Source organism: Ranitomeya imitator, chromosome 2 (genome assembly GCF_032444005.1).
Source record: "Ranitomeya imitator isolate aRanImi1 chromosome 2, aRanImi1.pri, whole genome shotgun sequence".
NCBI classification, from domain to species: domain Eukaryota; kingdom Metazoa; phylum Chordata; class Amphibia; order Anura; family Dendrobatidae; genus Ranitomeya; species Ranitomeya imitator.
Window position 1 is genome coordinate 110,188,308 of NC_091283.1, and position 23,549 is coordinate 110,211,856.

The 23,549-nt window shown below is 41.1% G+C and overlaps 1 protein-coding gene across 2 annotated transcripts in view; it reads left to right on the forward strand.

Moving 5' to 3' along the window:
- COL4A6 (collagen type IV alpha 6 chain) overlaps positions 1-23,549 on the forward strand; it is a 362,338-nt gene that overhangs the window by 266,254 nt on the left and 72,535 nt on the right. For both annotated transcript variants that reach the window (XM_069747144.1, XM_069747145.1), the window contains exons 5-19: positions 388-522; positions 3,064-3,108; positions 5,702-5,818; positions 5,911-5,979; positions 6,747-6,782; positions 8,057-8,119; positions 8,448-8,483; positions 8,627-8,668; positions 9,890-9,979; positions 12,634-12,687; positions 13,576-13,635; positions 19,337-19,381; positions 22,745-22,798; positions 22,882-22,951; positions 23,279-23,389. In XM_069747144.1, coding sequence (XP_069603245.1) covers positions 388-522; positions 3,064-3,108; positions 5,702-5,818; positions 5,911-5,979; positions 6,747-6,782; positions 8,057-8,119; positions 8,448-8,483; positions 8,627-8,668; positions 9,890-9,979; positions 12,634-12,687; positions 13,576-13,635; positions 19,337-19,381; positions 22,745-22,798; positions 22,882-22,951; positions 23,279-23,389 — 1,027 coding nt within the window. The remainder of the gene's footprint in view (positions 1-387; positions 523-3,063; positions 3,109-5,701; positions 5,819-5,910; positions 5,980-6,746; positions 6,783-8,056; positions 8,120-8,447; positions 8,484-8,626; positions 8,669-9,889; positions 9,980-12,633; positions 12,688-13,575; positions 13,636-19,336; positions 19,382-22,744; positions 22,799-22,881; positions 22,952-23,278; positions 23,390-23,549) is intronic.

Consider the following 23,549-nt stretch of genomic DNA (forward strand, 5'->3'; position numbering starts at 1 on the left):
AGCGACAGCACAGCAGGGGCCTGATCGCTGCTGCCTGTCACACTGGACGATATCGCTAGCGAGGACGCTGCAACGTCACGGATCGCTAGCGATATCGTCTAGTGTGACGGTACCTTTACTGACTCTACAGCCCTGCTTACCATGGTTCTGTGTTATGAAAGAGATCCATTTTTTTTCTTGTCAAGTTTCTTGATTTTTCATCAAGTTCACAGCTGTTTGCATTGGTGATTTAGATCTCATGTTTGCATTGTCGCCTCTACTATCTATATTAGTGTATTTCATGTCACTTTATATAATCTGCTATAATATACTATTTGTAAGATTTTTTTCTTTTAATTCTTGATATTTTTAAATTATTTAATGGATATATTATGTCTTTCTGACTAGGGTCGCCCTGGTCTGCTTGGGCCACAAGGTCCAATGGGGCCTCCAGGATTTTCTGGACCAGCTGGTGTTTCCGGACCTAAAGGTGAAAGAGGATTTCAAGGATCACCAGGACCATCAGGACCAAAAGGAGACCAGGTCTGGTTAATGATACATTTCGCTCATGTTCATTCTGAAATAATGTATAAAGTGCACGGGCGCACATTATGACACCTATGGAACTTCTGTAGATAAGAGTCCTCGCTCTGTCCTCTACTAGGAGTTACAAACATACAGAAGGTTTCCCTCTTCATGGACAAGGTAACATCAGCAAATAAGAGTGTAGAATTTTCCCAGGCAAACCTTCTGTCCCAGATGGGGAGGAGTGTGTTAGCATTAGTCATTACCAAAAAGACGACCTCAAAATTCATCTTTACTATTGGTCCCAACCAGATATATGTACGTTCTTGTGTGACTGTAGGCTTGGTTTTCACCTTTTAACTTTCATGTACTTTAATTTCACGTGGTCCACATGATAAAAAATGGTTGACATCTAGTGTTTAGAGCATGTTTACCGCTTCAATTATTATTGTACAATACTCATATATTACCAAAATTACCACTACACAAGGCCCAAATAATACTGCTATACCATGACCAGTATCGTTACCGCTACAGTGTATAAATATCACCATACTTCTACAAAACAGGACACAGTATTTTACCCGTATTACCAAAAATATCACCATACACGAAACTGTTTCTAAATAAATAAATACCACACTATTAAAAAGACTGATGTCACTCCACAACAGTCCTGCTAACCATGTCAGTGATTATAATAACGTTACATACAGTATAGCGACTAATGGTGTCACTACGATTACCCCCTTCCCCTCTCTAAATGCTGCACAGAGAGCGTGCCACATAGAGAGTGTTTCAGAGAATAATAATTTCCCATAGAAAGTAATATTGCCCCCGTTGTGCTACCTACAAAGTGATAAGACCCCCTGTATGCTGCTTTGATGGGTATGGTGTTCCAGGTGCCCCTTTCAAGTAATGACGGCCCCTGAGTGTCACTTTAAAGTAACAATGCCCACAAAAAAAAGTAAAAATCCTTCAAGTGACCATTTAAAAAGTGCCGTATTACTGCCCACTTACCACCTTTAAAAATTAATAATGCTGCTGAGTGCCCCAGTCAATCATGCCATCTGTTTGCAGAAATAACTGCTCATAACCATCAGAGGTTAAAGAGTTCCCATCATTTTAATTTTTGTTTCATAAATCAATATGACAATAAGAAACTTTGTAATAGATCTTATCAGTGAACTCTGCCTCTTTCTCCGCCAGGAATGATCTTTAATTTACTAAATTCTCAGTTCATAGGAAAATCTGTATTTAGTGAGTACAGATTCTTACATTGAGATATAAGACAGAGATAGGAGATGTCAGTTACTACTGATAAGATTGTTGTCATGCTATTAATGAAGTTATTAATGGTTGTCGGAAGAATGTTCTCCTGCTCTGAATGCATTTGAGCAAATCATCAAGATCTGCTGCTGGCAGCTCCCTATACAATTTCCATGCAATGACATGTCAGATGTGCTCATTGAGAGACAAGTCTGGAGACGCTGCAGACCACTATAGTATGTTTAGGCCACAGGCTGCTCACATTAGCACGCGCAGCAAGCAGTCTTGAATTTTGTTTGAAAAACAGCTAAGATAAATTGCTTTTGAAAATTAATATGGATCACACATAGAAATATTTCATCTCTTTAAGAGTTTTAGCATGTTTAACTGGCCACATCATTATATAATGAGTGCACAGTTGGCTAAAAGAGAGGGGTTTTTGTTTCTCACCTCCAATACGAAAATATTAGCTTGTAAAGTTTAGATGCTAATTTTCACTAACCCAATGGGGTGATAGCAGAGGTATGTCTGTTTGGGGCGTGTACTTTTTTCCCTGTATGACATTGCCCAATCATAAGCACGAGTTGTTATGCAGGTGAAAAAAAAAAAGAACACGCCCCCAGAGAAGCTTATATTAGGCATCAGCTGTGCATGATGTAATGATAGTCAGCCCTGTTCTCCTTTGTGATTTCTGCAGAGCATAGATGAGTGTCATTACAAATAACTCCCAAGTTTTATGTCACTGCAGACATAAAACTTGGAGTTATTTGTAATGACACTCATCTATGCTCTGCAGATTATCAGTATCGGGGGAGTACAATACAACTGACACGGCAATGAGATCAATGGTACAAGAGTTGTTTGTAATGACACATAGCTGTGATCTACTCTATACAGTAGGTGCAACGATCAGTGAAGAGAGCAAGGCTGTGTGTCATTACATGTCTCAAACAGGAGAAAGGCTTCGCTAAGCTTCTCTGTGGGTATGTTCTTTTTTACGGGCAGTGCTGCCCCCTCCGCTGTCAGTGCTGCCCTCCTAGACAGGTTGCAGCACCTGACAGTGGAGGCAGACAATGCAGCTACACAGCCATGTAAGAATGTGTTTTAGTGTTAGAATAAGTATTGCAATCTCCTGGTTTTGTAGAATCTCTCACTGATTTAGAATGTTTCTAAACACATTTTTGGATTTATTGATGTGTTTACTACTGTATATTCTAGATGAGTTTTGATGCTCTTTTCTGTATTTTGTATTCCCCTCATTCTTGCTAATATTACTTTTTTTTACCACAGGGTCCTATGGGAGTTCCTGGTTTCCAGGGTGCTAATGGGATTCCTGTAAGTTGTGCCATGTTATTCTAGCTTTCCGGCATTTTGACCATTCCAAAATGGCAATATTTAAAATGTATTTCCTCTCTCTAGTATGGATATTAGGATGGAGCTGATGCTCTGCTATGTATAGCACAAACAATCGGGTGATCGCAGCTTCAAGGCCCCTAAGGAGACTATTGATGGTAGTAAAAAGTGAGGGGAAAAAGGCTTTAAAAATCTGAAAAAAAAAATTAAACTTCAAATCACCCCCCTTTTGCCCTATTATAAAATGAAACATTTAAAAATATACACATTTTGTATCTCTGCTTTCAAAAATGTCCGATCTATCAAAATATAAAATAAATTAATCCAGTCGGTAAACAGTGTAACGAGAAACAAAAAATCAAAACCTCAGAATTACGGGGGAGGGGGGGGGGGTTTGTCTGCCGCAACATTGAAATAAAATGCAATAAGAGGAGATCTAAACATTGTATCTATCCCAAAATGGTATCAGTAAAAGCGTCACACAAAAGATAAGCCTTCGTCCAGCCCCGGATCACAAAAAATGGGTATGGGTCTCGGAAAATGGCGACATAAGCAAGAAAAAGTTTTCCTTACAAATTTCTGATTTTTTTCACCACTTAAATAAAATTATAAAAACCTCTTCATGTTTGGTGTCTTCGTACTAATACTGACATGGGGAATCATATTCTCAAATCTTTTTTACCATATAGTGAAAATGGTAAATGGAAAAAAACACAATAACAATTTTGGAATTGCACTTTTTTTTACATTTCAACTCACTTGGAATTTTTTTCAGCTTTCCAGTGCATCACATGATACGATGAATGGTGTCTTTCAAAAGTACAACTTGTCCCGCAAAAACAAGCCCTCTTATGGTTATGTGAACAGAAAAGTAAAAAAATTATGGCTCTTGGAATAGGGGGTGGAAAAAATGAAAGTGCCAAAACAGAAAATGGCGTATGCAAAAGTCATTGTGCAGGGGGGGGGGGGGGGGTCTGGGTCATCGATGGCATTGTCTATTGTGATTGGTGGATCCTGTATTATTGTCTGTGTATAGAGGTGTTACCTGTCAATGCAGTCCTGCCTCTACTGATAACGAGTCTCCTGAAAACTAGTCCTCATCTGACAGCAAGTATGAATTTAAAATAGCCGGGAGGTCCAGTATGAAAATTGCCAGAATACTCATTTATTTATTTTTTTTTAAGAAAGATCATGTTATTGAAAAGGAAAATTGGCATTTTCTAAAACAATATATGTAAAGCAAAACCTGATTTTAAACAAAAAGTAATTTTCTGATAACACATTCCCTTTCTGCCATCGGTTAGAATAGTACGTCCGATGGCAGAACCCCCGCTTTGATGCGGGCTCGGGCGGTGAGCCCGCATCAAAGTCAGGACATGTCAGCTGTGGTCGGCGCTCATAGCAAGCCTGTAATTAAGCTACATAGGAGCGATCTAATGATCGCTGCTATGTAGCAGAGCCGATCAGGCTATGCCAGTTTCTAGCCTCCCATGGAGGCTATTGAAGCATGGCAAAAGTTAAAAAAAAAAATGTTTAAAAAAGTATGAAATAAATTTAAAAAAAATATAAAAGTTAAATTCTCCCCCTTTCGCCCCATTCAAAATAAAACAATAAAAATAAAATCAAACATACACATATTTGGTATTGCCGCGTTCAGTATCGCCCGATCTATCAATAAAAAAAAGGATTAACCTGATCGGTAAACTGCGTAGCGAGAAAAAAATTTGAAACGCCAAAATTACGTTTTTTTGGTCGCCGCGACATTGCATTAAAATGCAATAATGGTCGATCAAAAGAATGTATCTGCAATAAAATGGTATCATTAAAGACATCAGCTTGGCATGCAAAAAATAAGCACTCACCCAACCCAAGATCATGAAAAATGGAGACGCTACGGGTATCGGAAAATTGCGCAATTCTTTTTATTTATTTTTTTTTCACCACTTAGATAAAAAGTAACCTAGACATTTTTAGTGTCTATGAACTCGTAATGACCTGGAGAATCATAATGGCAGGTCAGTTTTAGCATTTAGTGAATCTAGCAAAAAAGCCAAACACAAAAACAAGTTTAGGATTGCCCTTTTTTTGCAATTTCACCGCACTTGGAATTTTTTTCCCGTTTTCTAGTACACGACATGGTAAAACCAATGGTGTCGCTCAAGAGTACAACTCGTCCCACAAAAAATAAGCCCTCACATGGCCAAATTGACAGAAAAATAAAAGTTATGGCTCTGGGAAGGAGGAGAGTGAAAACGAAAACGTAGAACCGAAAAAAGCGCCATTCATTAAGGGGTTAAGGCTCCGTAACACATTAGACTAGTGTGCTGTCTGGCAGTGGCTTTATCTGCTCCCTCTTCTGTGTATGAGGGAGTTCATGTGCATGAGGAATTTGGGAGAGATAGCTGCCATCAAAATGATCATCTGGCCAATGATGTATAGAGGCTCTTTACTCCGGCCACACAATACAGTCAAGAGGGATGGTTGTCAGCATAAAAAGCATTCAGCCAGCTACTAGCTAGAAGGTTTAGGTATATTTACAATTATAAATATATTGTTCTTTATTTTAACTTTTAAGGGTCATGGTGGACAGCCTGGTCACAGAGGTCTGCCTGGACTAGATGGCTGCAATGGTACCAGAGGAGAGGACGGATTTTCTGGATCTCCAGGATTTCAAGGAAGTCCAGGATCAACAGTAAGATTTTGTTGTTTTTTTTTTTTTACAATCCTGAAATATTTTAGAACCTTTTTATATCTAAACATATTGTATGCTTCCATGTATCTTAGGGATATCCAGGTCCGAAAGGCCAGAAGGGAGAGCCTTCCTTTGCTCAGGGTGACATTAAAGGACCAAAGGTGAGAGAATGTTTTTGACTTCAGGGAAAGGATTAATTGCAGGAAGCATTTTAACAAGTAATATAATTTTTTTTCCGGTAAATTAAGGATGAAGAAAATGATAAAGGACATAATTATACACTACTATACTATTTGATAACTTATTTGATTAGTAAATTACTTTGTAGTGATAACAGCAAGTATAGAGAACGTCCTGAGAACACGTAAGTCACTTTAGACTTTTATACTGGTCCAACAGGTGGCACTATAGAGTTTAAGTCCTCTTTTTCTCTGAAGAGGCAATTTGCATATTTAGACTTTTAGTCACCTTTAGGCGAGATGCACACACACGGTGCTCGCCACTTAGCACTGTGTCAAAGCTTCTGTAATAATTCTCAGAAAAGCAAGATTCCAACGGAAACCCTGACAGATCCCCAAAGGAGCCATTCACAATGGAGTCACTTTAGAAACTGTTTGACCTCCGTCCTGGGAGTATTTGTCTTTTTCAGACATGTACAAAAATATGGCAGACGTGGTTGCACCTAGTATTGTAGCTTTTCAGATACAACTAAGGGATAAAAGTAGCATTTTTGTGGGAAAACCAAACAAACAAACACTTTTTAAACCTTGACAACTCCTTTGAATATGTGTTTAACCAAACACGCAGAAAGGTGGAAAGTCCGTACTTTTACACATTGTGACAGTATATTTTTGACCGTGTCCTTATTGTGACTCAGGATGATATATAGTCACTTTTGTATTAATGCTTTGCTTTTCTATTGCTTTAGGGTAATGATGGACTGAATGGAAATGATGGTCTTCCTGTACGTATATTTATTTTTGTTATCTTGCTCTTTGTCATTTGGATAAACCTAGATCTGTGTGCATTACAAATTATATCCAAACAACACCTAGATATATACATATATCTACAAACGACATACATTTAGGTGGTCGCAATAATATAAATGTGCAGCGTGAATACATCATTTTGCATAAGGCTAGGTTTGCATTATGTTTCTGATCTACGTTTCGCGTGCATGGCGTAAAAGCTCCTGATTTACACACTAGATTTGACCTTAGGGCTACATTACCCCTGAACGAAACCAAAAGGTGTCCTATCCATTTGGCTGCATACATCTCTCCAGTATCATAAAGAGAAGCTAGTGAAAAAAATATGAAAGGGCTTGTGATGGACTTTCTTGTTGGACTTGCATACTGATGATTGACCTATGTGTAAGGTAGATCAATATTTAGACCAATGGGGGTCATTAATATCAGATCGGTGGAGGTCCAACACCTGGCACCCCAACCCATCAGCTGTTATCTCCTCTAATAGTTACCACATACATATAAGAAATGTATGAAGCGAACACAGCAGCCCCATACATTTAGTGGCTGCTGCCACGTATTTTATCTTGTATACCTAATCAAGTGTATAGTGAAGTCCCGAGCAACCCCTTCAAACATACTGTACATGTTTTGTGAAGAAGCCCACTGCATGGAGTCTTTCATCTATCCTTTCAACATATGTTGAGTTATGAGCCGAGGCTAGTGTCAAATATTTGTTACGGTACTTACATTTTTCATGTATTATTTTCATTCATTATTGCTGTGTGTTAGAAAAAAACATTTTTTTTTGCATTTTTCTGTCATTTTTATGTTTATGTTTAGTAATTTAAAAAGATTTGTCTCACAATTCCTAGTTCCTCCTGAGGTTTCTGAAGCGGTGGAAGGGATTACCTTTTTTCTCTATGAATGATCATCCTTTGGATTCATGGTGTTACTAATTTCCTGAGAAGTCGATGATTCCCTCCACCATTTAGGGCTCATTCAGATGTCCGTGGATCTCTGTCCGATTATGGACTGCAATGCACGGACTGGTTACGGAAGCTTGCGGACTGTCCATGCATTGCGGTCCATGATTGGTCCAGAATTCATGGACAGCTACATGAGCCTTAACTTGCCTAAACATTTAAGCGGAAAATAGGAAAAGGTGAACCTGGTAGGCAAGTCTCTGTTAGAATGTATATGTTACATGACTGAAACTGAAACTTGTTCATTGGTATGAATATACCTGACTTTATCATTATTACAGGGCCCACGGGGACCACCTGGGTCTCAAGGTCTAACAGGGCCAGCTGGGCCACCGGGTTTACCTGTAAGTAAAATGTTGTTAAAATGCCACTTTTATTCTGTTTCCATGTGTGACTTATCATTTTTCACTATACCGTATAAATCTACATATTGCATACAACAATTTTGCATAAAGATGGATGCACACCTGGCACAGAAGCACATTACTATTCTCTAAAATAATAAAAATGTACTCCAATTTGTAGTTATATGTCCTATTTGAGAAGTATCGGTAACTTTTCTAAATAGAATTAACATTCAGAATGATGAAGAATAGCAGATAAATATTGTATGTAACATCAATCCAGTATAAAACAAGAATACACATAAAGTGTTCTTCAACTTTCCTCTAGGGTCCACCTGGGACGCCTGGCTTAACAGGCCCAAAAGTAAGTTACCATGTTTATTACCATTTTTATTATTGAATGTCTACTCAAAATAGATCATCCATAAACGATCAGATATTTCCGATTGGGTAATATTTATCAGGATGTTATATTTGCCCTAAGAGGTTTTGTGGCTTCATTTTCAGGGTCACATGGGAGTTGGCTATCAAGGCGAGACGGGAGAAAAAGTAAGAAACATAATGTGGATATCACAGATTTATTATTAAGATAGTTCATTATTACAATGTTAGGTTTTATTGTAATTGAGGTCATACAATGAATGAGTTTGGAATTTAGGAGAAACTGCCCAACTGAAGTTTCCCAGATTATTTATCTATTGAGGCACTCTTAGGGGTGCATGCCCACAACGTCTTTTAGGGACCGTCATACCCGCTGACTTCAAGGCGAAGACGCATCAGGAAAACACCGGCAGTGGTTTCTCTCGCATGTACCGTATTTTGTGATGTCACTTTGAACATATTTTGCACCAGCTTATCAGCCAATATTTTTTTTTAGAAATTTTGTATATAAAATACATGAAGAATGGATAGATTGCTTTTTTTTTAGCCACTTTATGGCTTTTGAAGCCTGAAGCAGTTAAAAGGAGTGACCTAAGAAAGATGGAACATATGGAGAGCAAGTCATTTTGACATTGCAGTGTACGTGTTCATTCTTCGTAGCATTTTCTTATCACTTTTTCAGGTAGATTCAAGCGGAGTCCACCTGAAAAACAGATCGTGTGCACATACCCTTAGGGCTTGTTTAGACTGCCTTATTTGGGCTGTCAATGCTCAGAATAGGTCATTGCTCCAATAATGATCAGTGTTCCTGAGCACACTAATGATCGCTCGCCAATAAATCCTACAACCATATCTGCATTCCAGTGGAGATCTTGTTGTATGTAAAGTTGGTTACTGGTGGATTCATACTCAGCATGGTTTTGAAAAACAACTGCTTTTTATGCCGAATGCAGAAGTGGTTATCAGATGGAATTAACATTTGAAGACTTCACCATCTTTAATTGTTGGCAAATTAGTATACTGGAAAATAAAACTTCCATTGAGTTTTTAGGATGCATGGACACAGTGATTATGACTGTGTGCAGGTGGAATCACATGTAATAGGCTTAATGTCTACATCACCAGGTTTTGCACAAATAAGTGATCTTTTCTATTTTTCTATCCTTCTTCTCTTTTACAAGTGACATTTATCATTTATTATACCAAGGTGTCTTGATTATTCAGATTACTGCAATCAAATATTTTTGAATTATAACCATGTTGACTTGTTTTCTTGTATATTTTGTGTTTTCAATGCAAGGTCTAAATAAAGGAAGCGTAATGTAATTGATGTGTTATGACCTTTCTTCATACATCACATTGTTGCAAATTTCATCTGCTTCCACATAGGGAGACACTGGACAGCAGGGTGACCCAGGACCTCCGGCATCAACTGGAATTGGATTCTCTATTGTTGTGAATGGAATCCCCGGAGACCCGGTATGTACACATATTCTGTTTATATGTTATGTAAATGTTCACGTGAGAACAATGGTAAGAAGGTGGATAAGATCAAAATACTGCAGTTTAAGACTTTTAAACATTTTATTGATACTTTACATTATGTTCAAACAGAGGTTGGACAGACATCTGTCTGAGATGATTTAGTGGATCCTGCTTTGAGCAGGGGGTTGGACACAATGACCCTGGAGATCCCTTCCAACTCTAAAGGTACCTTCACACTCAGCGACGCTGCAGCAATACCGACAACGATGTCGATCGCTCAGGGTCGCTGTTTGGTCGCTGGAGAGCTGTCACACAGACAGCTCTCCAGCGACCAACGATCCCGAGGTCCCCGGGTAACCAGGGTAAACATCGGGTTACTAAGCGCAGGGCCGCGCTTAGTAACCCGATGTTTACCCTGGTTACCAGCGTAAAAGTAAAAAAAACAAACACTACATACTTACCTAACGCTGTCTGTCCCCAGCGCTCAGCTTCTCTGCACTCCTCCTGCACTGACTGTAAGCACAGCGGCCGGAAAGCAGAGTGGTGACGTCACCGCTCTGCTTTCCGGCTGACCGACGCTCACAGTCAGTGCAGGAGGAGTGCAGAGAAGCTGAGCGCCGGGGACAGACAGCGGTAGGTAAGTATGTAGTGTTTGTTTTTTTTACTTTTACGCTGGTAACCAGGGTAAACATCGGGTTACTAAGCGCGGCCCTGCACTTAGTAACCCGATGTTTACCCTGGTTACCAGTGAAGACATCGCTGGATCGGTGTCACACACGCCGATCCAGCGATGTCTGCAGGGAGTCCAGCGACGAAATAAAGTTCTGGACTTTCCTCAGCGACCAACAATCTCCCAGCAGGGGCCTGATCGTTGGTCGCTGTCACACTTAACGATTTCCTTAACGATATCGTTGCTACGTCACGAAAAGCAACAATATCGTTAACGATATCGTTATCTGTGAAGGTACCTTAAGGGTACCGTCACACAGTGGCATTTTGATCGCTACGACGGCACGATTCGTGACGTTCCAGCGATATACTTACGATCTCGCTGTGTCTGACACGCTCCTGTGATCAGGGACCCCGCTGAGAATCGTACGTCGTAGCAGATCGTTTGAAACTTTCTTTCGTCGTCTAGTGTCCCGCTGTGGCGGCATGATCGCATCGTGTAACAAAGGTGTGCACGATATTGTATACGATGTGCGCATAGTAACCAACGGCTTTTACATCGCAAATACGTCGTGAAGTTATCGCTCCAGCGTCGTGCATTGCAAAGTGTGACAGCAGTCTACGACGCTGGAGCGATATTGGAGCGATGCTGGAGCGTCACGGATAGTGCCATCGTAGTGACCAAAGTGCCACTGTGAGACGGCACCCTAACATTCTAGGAGTCTATGATCTATTTGAATCATTGTAGTCTGTAAATCTGATCACGGCTTTAACTGCACTTGGGTGATGGCTGTAGTGGTCCATTGATCGGAGATTTGATTCTACAGCCGAGCAGGGAGGAGCGATTCTGTTCAGGGCGCCCAAAAGACTTTAGATGAAGGGACCGTCCCCTGGACATTTGTGCTCGCAGCATTAGGGTAGGGTAATTTGGATGCAACCTGCATAACAATGCTCTCCCTGTTACCTATATGTAACACAGTCAGCAATTTCTGAGGGGGGCAAAACTGCTAGAGGACTCCCTTTAACCTGAAAAAAAATTTTTTAAAATAAGCAGGAACTTACCGTTACTTGAGTTGTATGTGAATTCTTATTGGAACAGAGTCTCTCTATTTGCTCCTTATGTTATATTCTAGGAAAATACAATGGAGCGCCCACTTTAGTGCCAGTAATCAGAAACTGGAAGCAAATGGGTTAATGTGCGCTGCCATTCAGAACAATATAAAGGATGCATAATCCCATTGTAGGTGGTTTATAGGTCAATGCGTTGCATTGCAGCTTCTTCATCAGGACAAACCATTCGTAGTTTGTCCTGATGAAGAAGCTGTAATAACTTTGAAACATGTTGACCTATAAACCACTTACAATTGGGTTCTGTATCCTTTATATCAGTGCAGGTTAACCCATTTGCTTCCAGTTTCTGATTACCAGCGTTCTTCCTGGTGGGTATGCAGCAGCCTGACACTTTAGTCCTTGTCCTCGATATGTCTCCCAGATAAGAACCTATTTGTGCTTTTTTTCCAGCTTTTGTCCTTTAGAGTCAGAATAGATCTAGCATCTTATATTATATTCTAGGTACATCAGAATTACAGTATTTGGATATTATGTAATCCCCAAGAGCAGCATTCAAGCCATCTATCAGTAAAGAATGTCTTGATAACTACCTCATACAGTGATCTTGGTTGTGTTTGCACTTCTAAATGGTTCATTATAAAGAACATTCACATAGTTACCTGGGTTTCAGCAGTGTTCATTGTAAACAATTACAGAAGAAAATTACCTTCAGATTCCTTTACCATTAAGCCAATTCTTAAAATTTGATGATGCAAGCCACATGGCATGACTGTATAGCATACTAAAAAATCCCCGCTGTGGATAAATGGATAAATAGATTACCATGGAGTGTTCACTTCACACATTTAATATTTACATTAGAATATTTGGAATCAAACGTTTTCTTCTTTTTTTTTTCTTTATCACAGGGTGATTATGGTTCTCCTGGATTTCCTGGGTTTCCTGGTTCACCTGGTCGTCCAGTAAGTTGTCACTTATCCATCTGATATTGCAGTGTCCATAGTTTTGTGAAAATGCTTTCTGTAAGGCCGGGATCACATGTCCATTTTAAGGATCAGACAAACACAAAATGACCAAAACTAACCTATTTTCTAACTGGTACACCTGGAAACATATGGGGCCATTAATTACTATGGGGTACATTAATTACTATGGGGTCAATCTAATTTCTATTTTTGTGTCGATTTTGAGAATGGAAGAAAAAAATGCATTGTGCAAAAGCATTTTCTTCCATTCTAAAAAAACTGATACCGACCAAAAGCCAGACAGATCAATGTGGTGTCTCTGTTTACATTTACATCAGTTTGCAAAAAGATCCATTTTGCTCAATACTCTGTTTGTCTTGTCCTTAAAGCAGAACAGATAAACAGAACTCCAAAACAGACATGAACTTAGCTTAAAGCCAATTTGTCAGCAGGTTTTTGACGCCTAACCTGATAGCAGCATAATAAATAGGTAGAGACCCTGATTCCAGTGATGTGTCAATTACTGGGCTGCTTGCTATAGTTTGGGCAAAATCACTAGGACTACTAAACCTTCTGCCGTGTAGTCCTACACATTTATGAGCTCCGTATAACCCCACCTTCACCACTGATTGGCAGCTTTCTGGCTACGCACAGTGCACACAGAATGCGGCCAATCAGTGGTGTGGGCGGGGTTATACAGAACTCCGCATTCAGAGTACTGCTAGATCTGCAACAGATCAAAACTGCAGCAAGCAACCCAGTAAGTGAAACCACTGATATCAGGGTCTCATGTACCAAAAACATGGTGACAGATTCCATTAACAATGGTTATGATGCCTTTTTGGTTATCAATGCTTAGGTACTCATGTCAATTTTGTTTCACAGGGCTTCGGCGGACAGGGAGAAAAAGGAGAAAAGGGTATTCTAGGACTACCTGGTCAAAGAGTAAGTTACTTCTATGTTCAGAATCTCAGTTACCTGACATGGATTTTAACATATTGAAGCAGCTGATTAAAATATACTGTATAAATGATACAGCTCTTTCCCATGTTGCACAATGTGTTAAAGAACTATATCTGCAACAATACAGAGGGCTGAATAGCATGGCCACCACATAAATTAGTATGACTAGCATAGACCACACAGTAATACCGCGTGTAATGTCCATATATTGCACCACAAGTAGTAAAGCACTGTGACTGTATTGTGTATCTTATAGTCATGCCACAATGTCTCATAGTCTTGCAATAGCTAAATGTATGCATGTATTCATAATTTCAAAGTGCCTTGAAAACGTATTCATACCTCATGACCTTTTACACATTTTTTTAATGTTCCACTCACAAACATTATATGTGTTTTATTGGAATTGTGTGATGCACCAACACAAAGTTGCAACTATTTGTGAAGTGTAAAGGAAATGGTAAATGGTTTTCTAATTATTTTAAAAATATAAATTTAAAACTTGTGACTAGCATTTGTATTCAACCCCCTGTAGTCTGATACCTCTAAATAAAATCCTGAGTACCCTAATGCATCCATAAGTTACCTAATTTGTACATTTGTTTTCTCAGTATAACTACAGCTCTTCTGTGAAGGCCTCAGAGGTTTGTTTGAGAACATTAGGGATTAAACAGCATCATGAAAACCAAGGAACACACCAGACAGGTCAGGGATAAAGTTGACAAAAAGAGTAAGCAGGGTTAGGTTATAACAAAAAGTAGCCCAAGCTCTGATCATCTCACGGAGCCCTGTTCAATCCATCATTCAAAAATAGAAGGAATATGGCACAACTGTTAACCTACTAAGACATTGTCATCCACCTAAACTGATATCCCAAGGAAGGAGAGCCCTAACTTGTAAAGCAGTCAAGAGGCCCAGGGTCACTCCCGAAGAGCTGCACAGATCTACAGCTCAGGTAGGAGACTCTGTCCACAGGACAACTTTTAGTTGTATACTCCATAAATCTGATCTTTATGGAAGTGTGACAAAAAGTAACCTATTTTTGAAAGTAAGCCATAAGAAGTCACGTTTGCAGTTTGCAAAAATCCTGTGGGGAATCCAGCCAGAATGTGGAAGAAGGTACTCTGGTCAGATGAGATAAAAGTAGAACTTTTAGAGCTACTGTATTTTTTGGACTATGAGATGCACTTTTTCCCTCCAAAAATGTGGAAGAAAATGGAGGGTGCATCTTATAGTCCGGATGTACCGGCTGTGGTGGGGAGGTCAGGGAACGATTTTGGCGGAGCAGCGGGTCACAGAGGCAGGAGCCAGCTGCTGCGGCTAGCTCCTGTGCCCGCTGCTAAAGAGAAATGAATATTCACTGCATTCTACGCTCATGAGTGTGGAGGGCAATGAATATTCATTTCTCTTTAATGGCATCCTGGTATGATGGGCCCCCATTCTGGTCCTGGTATGCATGGTCCCATCCTTTCCCTATCTTGGTATGATTGGCCCCAACCCTATCTTGGTATGCATGGCCCCATCAGAAAACATTAAAAAAACAAACCATTACACTTACGTGCTCCAATGCAAGCAGCTGCTTAATGCTTGTAAGCAGCGCATGGCAGGGATGTCATGCACTGCTTGCAAGCCAAAGGGCAGCTGCCAGAATACTCGATGCCCTGCACACCGGGACTGTGTGTGCGCAAAGCAGTGAGTATTCATAGCTCTCAAGCAAGCACAGTGTCAGCCAGAGACTTCCCACAGCTGCCGGCTGTCACGTTTGTTGATACTTTAGAGACATAAATATTCACCCCATTCCATGAATGTTAATTTCGCTTAAGTATTGGCACACGTGACCGCCCGACAGCTGCAGGAAGTCTCTGGCTGACCCTGTGCTTGCTTGAGAGCAATGAATACTCACTGCTTTGCGCTCACACAGTCCTGGCGTGCAGAGCACTGAGTATTCTGGCAGCTGCCCTTAGGCTTGCAAGCAGCGAATGACATCCCTGCCATGTGCTGCTTACAAGCATAAAGCAGTTGCTGGCATTGGAACAGGACGCTGCGAAGGAGCGCCGGGAAGGTAAGTGTAATGTTTTTTGTTGTTTTTTTAATGTTTTCTGATGGGGCCATGTATACCAGGATAAGGATGGGACCATGCATACCAGGACCAGGATGGGGTCAGTCATACCAGGTTAAGGATGGGGCCCCGCATACCAGGATAGGGATGGGGCCATGCATACTAGGATGAGATGGGGGCCCTGCATACCAAGATAGGGATGAGGGCAATAATTCCTGCCAGGATAGGGTTGAGGTTGACCATTCCTACCAGGATAGGGATGAGGGGGACCATTCCTACCCGGATAGGTGAAAAGGGGTTATGCATACCAGGCTAGGGATGAGTAGGCATGCATACCAGGATGGGGATGAGGGCCATGCACACCAGAATAGGGATGAGGGAGCCATGCATACCAGGGTATGGATGAGGGGGGCCATGCATACCAGGGTAGGGATGAGGGGGGCATGTGTATCAGGATGGGGATGAGGGGACTATATATACCAGGATAGGGGATATTAAGTACAGAATTGACCACATTTTTTATTTCAATTTTTTTCCCTAATTTCCTCCTCTAAACCTAGGTGCGTCTTATGGTCCAGTGCATCTTATAGTCAAAAAAAATATGGTAAATGCAAAATGCTATGTGTTGCGGGAAACTAGCACTGCACATCACCCTGAAAACACCATGCCCACTGTAAAACATGGTATCAGCATCATGATGGGGGGAGACTTTCCTTCAGTAGGGACAGGGAAACTGGTAAGAGTTGATGGGAAGATGGAAGTAAATACTGGGTAATCCTGGAGGAAAACCTGTTAGAGGCTGCAAAAGACTTGAGACTGGTGCTTAGGTTCACATTCCAGCAGGTCAACGACTCTATATATTCTGCCAGAGCTACAATAAACTGGTTTAGGTCAAAGCATATACCGTATATACTCAAGTATAAGCCGACCCAAGTATAAGCCGAGACCCCTAATTTTGCCACAAAAAAATGGGAAAACTTATTGACTCGAGTATAAGCCTAGGGTGGGAAATGCAGCAGCTACTGTTAAATTTCAAAAATAAAAATAGATACCAATAAAAGTAAAATTGATTGAGGCATCAGTAGGTTAAATGTTTTTGAATATCCATATTGAATCAGGAGCCCCATATAATGCTCCATAAAGTTCATGATGGGCCCCATAAGATGCTCCTTACAAAAATATGCCCCATATAATACTGCACAAAGGTTAATAATTGCCCCATAGGATGCTCCATATTAAAATATGCCCCATATAATGCTGCACAAAGGTTAATGATGGCCCCATAAGATGCTCCATAGAATAATATGCCTCATATAATGCTCCATGAAAGTTGATGGCCCCATAAGATGCTCCATAGAATAATATGCCCCAAATGCTGCTCCATAAAGGTTAATGATGGCTCCATAAGATGCTCCATAGAATAATATTCCCCCGATGTTGCTCCGTAAAGGTTGATGCCCCACAAGATGCTCCATAGCATATTATGCCCCATATGCTGCTCCATAAAGGTTGATGGCCCCATAAGATGCTCCATAGAATAATATGCCCCGTATTGCTGCTGCTACTGCGAGTAAAAAAAAAAATGATGTACTCACCTCTCATCGCTGGGCGCCAAGTGCCGGTGTCCTGAGCAGGCGGGGACACCGTCGCGCTATGGGGGCCAGGTGCCAGAGTCGCCGCTGGCTCAGGACACCGGCATTTGCGATATTCACCTGTCCCCGTTCTGTGCTTCGCTGTGTCTTCCGGCTCTCTGCAGTGACTGTACAGGCAGAGGGCGCTCACTAAACACGTCATCGCGCCCTCTGACCTGCACGTCTCAGCCAGAGGACGCGGAAGACACAAAGCATCGGTGGAACGGGGACAGGTGAATATCGCATGGCTCCCCCTCCCCCGTCATACTCACCCCTCCTGGCGTTGTCTCTGGAAGTCCCTGCTTCTCCGATGGTCTCCGGCGCGTGCCGGCAGCTTGTGCCTGTGTTCAGTGGTCACATGGTACTGCTCATTAAAGTCATGAATATGCGCTCCACACCTATGGGAGTGGAGTCACGTCCATATTAATCACCTTAATGAGCGGTACCACGTGACTGCTGAACACAGGAAGAGCTGCAGGCGCCAGAGACCATCTGAGAAGCAGGGACGTGCAGAGACACGTCAGGTGGGGGTGACTATGATGTGACACCCGCCACTCCTGCCGCTCCTCCTCCCCCACGACCCCCTGGGACAATGACTCGAGTATAAGTCGAGAGGGACACTTTCAGCCTAAAAAAATGGGCTGAAAATCTTGGATTATACTCGAGTATATACGGTAATTGTGTGTGTGAATGGCCCTGTCACAGTCCAGACCTAAATCCTATTATGAATCTCTGGCAAGACTTGAAATCTAATTTCACTGAGCTAGAGTGAGTGTGCAAAGAAGAATGGGATAAAATGTCGGCCTCTAAATGTGCAAAGCTGGTAGGGACAAAACACCTGCAGAAGTAATTGCATCGAAAGGTGGTCCTACACAGTATAGACTCAGAGGGGCTGAATACAAATCCACGTCATAAAATAAACCATGTATCTTTTCCTTTATACTGCAAAATAATTGCTACTTTGTATTGGTATATCAGATAAAATCCCAGTAAAATATATTTAAGTTTGTGGGTGTAAAGTGAAAAAATGGCGAAAAGGCCATGGGGTATGAATACTTTTTAAAGGCACTCTATATTCTTCTAGGTGACTTCAGTCAGTCAACTTAGATGCAAGCTATCTTAAAGGGGACCTGCACCGTCATTGGTTAAGTCACTGTCCTGAGTATAGAGAGTGATGGCGGTAACTGCACCCCCAGCACTGACTGACAGCTCGCTCATCATTAGGGCCGGCTATCAGTTAGTGCCGGGGACACAGAGCGGTGACTGAAACCGCGCCGGCACCACCCCGTGACTGGAAGCCGAACGCTGCTGGGAAGAATAAAGTACATTTCCTCTCGGCAGCGGGGTCTAAGTGCAGGTGTGGGGCAGGTTCAGAATGCTATTGACCAGCAGATTAACCCCATATCTGCAGGTTAATAGCTTTTTTTTTACTTTGACAGGTTCACTTTAATAAGAAAGCCATGTCAATAGATGCAAACCGTGTCTCATTGAGAAAAGGAATCTAAATCGATAACAAACTCTACTAACTAGCAGAGTTAGGATACTAAATAGATCTATCCTAGGATCTGCAGCACTGCAAGGTTGCTGTATATATGAATTTATAAATAACCTTCATGCCACACGCATTGTTCTGTCTATTCAGTACAGATTCACATGCGCAATGTACAGTGCGCTGCAAAAACTACTATTCCTAAAAGAGTTAGATGAATCAAAAAGTGCAGCAGATGGATAAGATACCCCTAAAAAGTTTGAACGTTGGTGGCACCTTTTGATATATTGCCACATATCAGCCGCCCACCATTGCGTTTTGTTTTTATTGTTCTTTGTATTGATAAAAGTAACTTATGTAGTTCTGTGAGCGCATTTCCTTCTATATGAGCTCATATTTCTAAAAGAGGCAAAGAATTAGCATAACCAACACAAAATCCATCCGCTGCCAGATCACCATCTCTTCCACCACCAGTGGTTTCCTAAACATTTTTATTCCTTTTAGGGCTTTCCTGGTCAAGATGGTGAAAGTGGATTTCCGGGTAACAAGGTAGTGTCTACAAATTACTGAGAAATGTGAATGTGTCTACTACACCAATGTGGGATCTTTTTAGAGAACATCTAGTGATGATTTGATGCAATGCAAACTAGAGAATGTAAGTGGATGTAGAAAGATAGTGTTATCCATAGGTGTGCAAAAGCATCAGAGTGAGCTAATAAAGCCACCCTTAGAACATTTTTTCACCAGTTTTTCCCTCTGCACCCCCTAGCTCCAATTTTCAGTTCTTTCTGAGCTGGTGAGAGGAAACAAGCTGTAGTAGTGACTTATGTACACCGCAAACAGATAAGGGATTCCTGTTTTTCTTCTGTGGAGCACATGTTCAGAAGTAGCAACAGAATGGAAGACAATGCACAGCAGTACTGAGCTGTGTGACTGTGAATCCTGCATCGTACTGAAGACTATTAATTGCTTGAAGGTGTACAAGTCTGTGCCTGTCTCACTATGCTGAGTACTCTTCACTCCTCCTCCAACCCTCCATAAAGTATTATAGGCTCTGTAACCTGATACCTCACTGTGCTGGTAGTGAGTCTTGCTTTGACCTATACAAGGGTAAACTGTTTTTTTTTTTTTTTCCAAAATGGATGGCTTGTTCAGGAGGCTTATGGGAGGACAAGAAGTGGCTCGTAAGTGCAGAAAGAAGCATTTGTATCTTATAAGTTAGGTTACACAATCTTTTAGAATAACTTACACTATTGATTTATGTAAAGTCATGTAATTCAAACTTCATCCCATCCTAGTCACACGTCAGGAGGGGTTGCAATTCCAAGTCACTGAGACCTATGCCATGAGAAAAAATAAATCATTTTACTGACTGATCATGGAGGATTGAAGCTCAATCAGTCAGAGAGCTGAAGGTTTATTTATTTTCATGTTAAAGCCCTGCTTTGGCAGCTTAATTGTATGTGTGTACAGTATTGCTCTTCTGTCAGTTGAGACACAGGTCTCAGGAGCTGTGTTTTTTCACAACTGCAGCCCGTCCTGACTTGTGAATAGGATAGGCTGCCATTTTCAATTGTTCAGTTAAATGATCAACATAAATTTAATAGTTTCAAATACACATTAACCTCTATCTACAAAGTCGTTCACAGGTGGAATTCCAAATTTTTAACTGGTTTCCTGTTTGTGTGTGGGAAATAAAAGCCCTTTTTCAAGCGACACCTTTCTTCGGGCCACACCCTCTTGCAGGCCAAACCCCTCTACAGACCACACCCTTTTGCAGGCCACAGCTAGTTATTCCCTCCATTCACACCCATAAAAATAATGGTAACCAAACACAAAGGCACATTACCCTTTCTGCAAAAGTAGCGCTTGTTACCCGCAGTCCTCTGTAACGTTATACGTATGTATCACAGTTATAACTCTGTCAATATTACAGTACCTGCAGTCGTACGTCACACCACAGATAACAGAAGGTGATATTTTCCAGCATAATTATAATGTAGTAGATGTTACATTACCTGCAGTCCTATGTAACGGAGTTACATCTTTCAGAGTACAGATAATGCAGTAGTTATTACGTGCAGTCCTATGTAATACTACTGATAACGCTATAGAGTGAGCATATATCGGGAGATGCTAGATCTACACTTCTGTAGATGGACTTCTGCAGACCTTATAAGCGTATAATGTAATATTAATCCGGTGACTAAGAGATGGTATTTTCTCTGATCATCAAGTCATTAATTTCTCTTTTTCTTCTCCACTTGGCCCAGACCGACATAACGATATCTTCCATCCACAACTTGTCTGCTGAATATAACGCAGACATTTTTGGCTGATCTCTTTTTACATTCCTCCACCTTTATACAAGCCACATGCTTTAACCATCCAGAGTGCCCAGTCAGTGATAATGCCTGTGGTGCTTTACGCAGTAAAAGTGTGCTTTTTTGTCCCCCCAGAATAATAGTGCCCTGGTAAGTTGCCTCCAAAAGATAATATTGCCCCCACACTGCAATAGTGCCTATGCACACTAATGGTTCTCTCTCTGTGCCCCTACATGGTTATATGCCCCTTCTGTCCCTCATCTAATAGTGCCCACTCTAATCCCAGACATATTAGTGACCCCTCTGTGTCTCCACATGTTAGTACAGCCAATTTCTCTGCATTTACATTATAAGGGTAAGTTCACACAGGATGTTTTTGCTGCTTTTTTTTTTGTGCAGCAAAACCTGATCATCTTGGCAAGAAAGAAGTGCGTTTTTTTGGTGCGTTTTCTTTTTCTCTATGTCCAGGCTAATGTGCTTGGATTTTCAGCTGCAAAAACGGAGCAAATAATGATACCAGCGTTTTTGCTGCGTTTTTTTCAAGACCCATTCAAGTCAATGGGTGAAAAAACGCAACAAAAACGCTGAAAGAAGTGACATGCTCTATGTCAAAAGAACGAAGCAAAGCACAAAATGTCAAAAAAACACAGCAAAGCACAAAATACTAATCAAACAAAAAACCAATGTGTGTGCATGAGATTTCTGAAATCTCATAGGCTTGTAGGTACTGTAAAAAGCAGCTGAAAATTAGCATAAAAAAGCAGCAAAAATACACAGCAAAAACGTCCTGTGTGAACTTACCCTTATAATGTCCTATCTGTTCCTCCACATGGTATTAGTCCCCACACACAGTACCCCTCTAGTCCCACACATAGTCATAGTACCCTCTCTGTGCTCAGGCATGTGTTCTGTGATGTTAGTGTCCCCCTCTGTGCACCCACACACTAATAATGACCTATATGAGCCTCGGACAGTTACAGTGCTCTCTGTGTGCCCCAACACAGTAATATTGCTTCCTTATAGCAATAGTTCCTCCTTTAATCCTACGCATGGTAATAGTTCCCTGTCTGTGCCCACACATTGTAATATTGCCCCTCTAAGACGGAACATGATAATAGTGGCCCTTCTGTCTCTCTACAAGGTAATAGTGCCATCTCTAAACTAAAGCCCCCTTTATGCTCCCATATGACAATAGTGCTCCCACACACTAATAGTGTCCTCTCTGCCCCACACATGGTATTAGTGCCCCCCTCTGATCTCACAGAGGTTAATAATGCCCCCTAAGTATCTACACATGGTAATATTGTACTTTTTGTGCCTCCACATGGCAATAGTTTCCTTTTAGAAGCTTCACAGAATACCTCCATATTGTGACATATGGCCCCCACAGTACTCCTCTCATGACATAGTCCCCCATTATACTAGTCTTATAGAGGAAGATACTGTTCATCCAGTGAAAGGGAACTTGATCCACATCCTGTGTCTCCACCAGTTTACAGCTGTCATTTTAACAAACAGCTTGGGTGAACTGGCCAGATCCTGCTCAAGATCTTATGTGTCTAGGATGACATTGTTTTTGTTGTCATAGGGTCAGCCTGGTCTTCCTGGTTCTCCTGGACTGGATGGTTTTAATGGAGAGAAGGTAATAACCTACTACTATTACTTCTCCTATTCATCTGTGCCCCAATTGTTTATTGCATTAAATATCATTTCTCTTCGTGTTAGGGTGAACAAGGAGACATAGGTTTTCCGGGAAGCCCGGTATATGTTAATAATGGTGGTGCAGCTTTTCCAGGTAATAGTCTTCTCTGGTTTTCTCTCTTTCCAAGAAAATGATATAACCTGGTAATAGATGCATTAAGAAGAGTACAGAAGCATATAGCACTGTTTCTAACACGCTGTTGAAATATCATTGTCTGTTGCACTTTCCAGCATCTGTGGTCCCAAAGTGAATCCAGTGCATAAACGCTTTTCCAATATTTACCCTTCTGAAATCAGGAATAGAGATCGGATGGAAGGATAATCACCCCATATTTTCTGCCCCACATTGATCCTGTTATCCTCATTTTATCTTTAGCAGCTTCTGTAAAGACTAATGACTTGTTTATATACCTTATGATAGGTCTTCCGGGAGATCCAGGTCCTCCTGGGTTCCAAGGCATGCCAGGGGATGATGGAATGAGTGGTCCTCCTGGTCCTCCTGGGCCACCTGGGTTTCCATCGCTTGGAAGAGGTAAGAATAAATAATACATGGCTAAAAAAAAGGAGCTGCTTTACTTAAAGGGGGTTTTCCTAAAATCCCATATTAATAGCAGTTGAATCCTCTGGGACTTTTTTTTCTTTTAGTTGTCTATGGGACTATCGGAGATAACTGAATACAGTGCTTGGCTTCT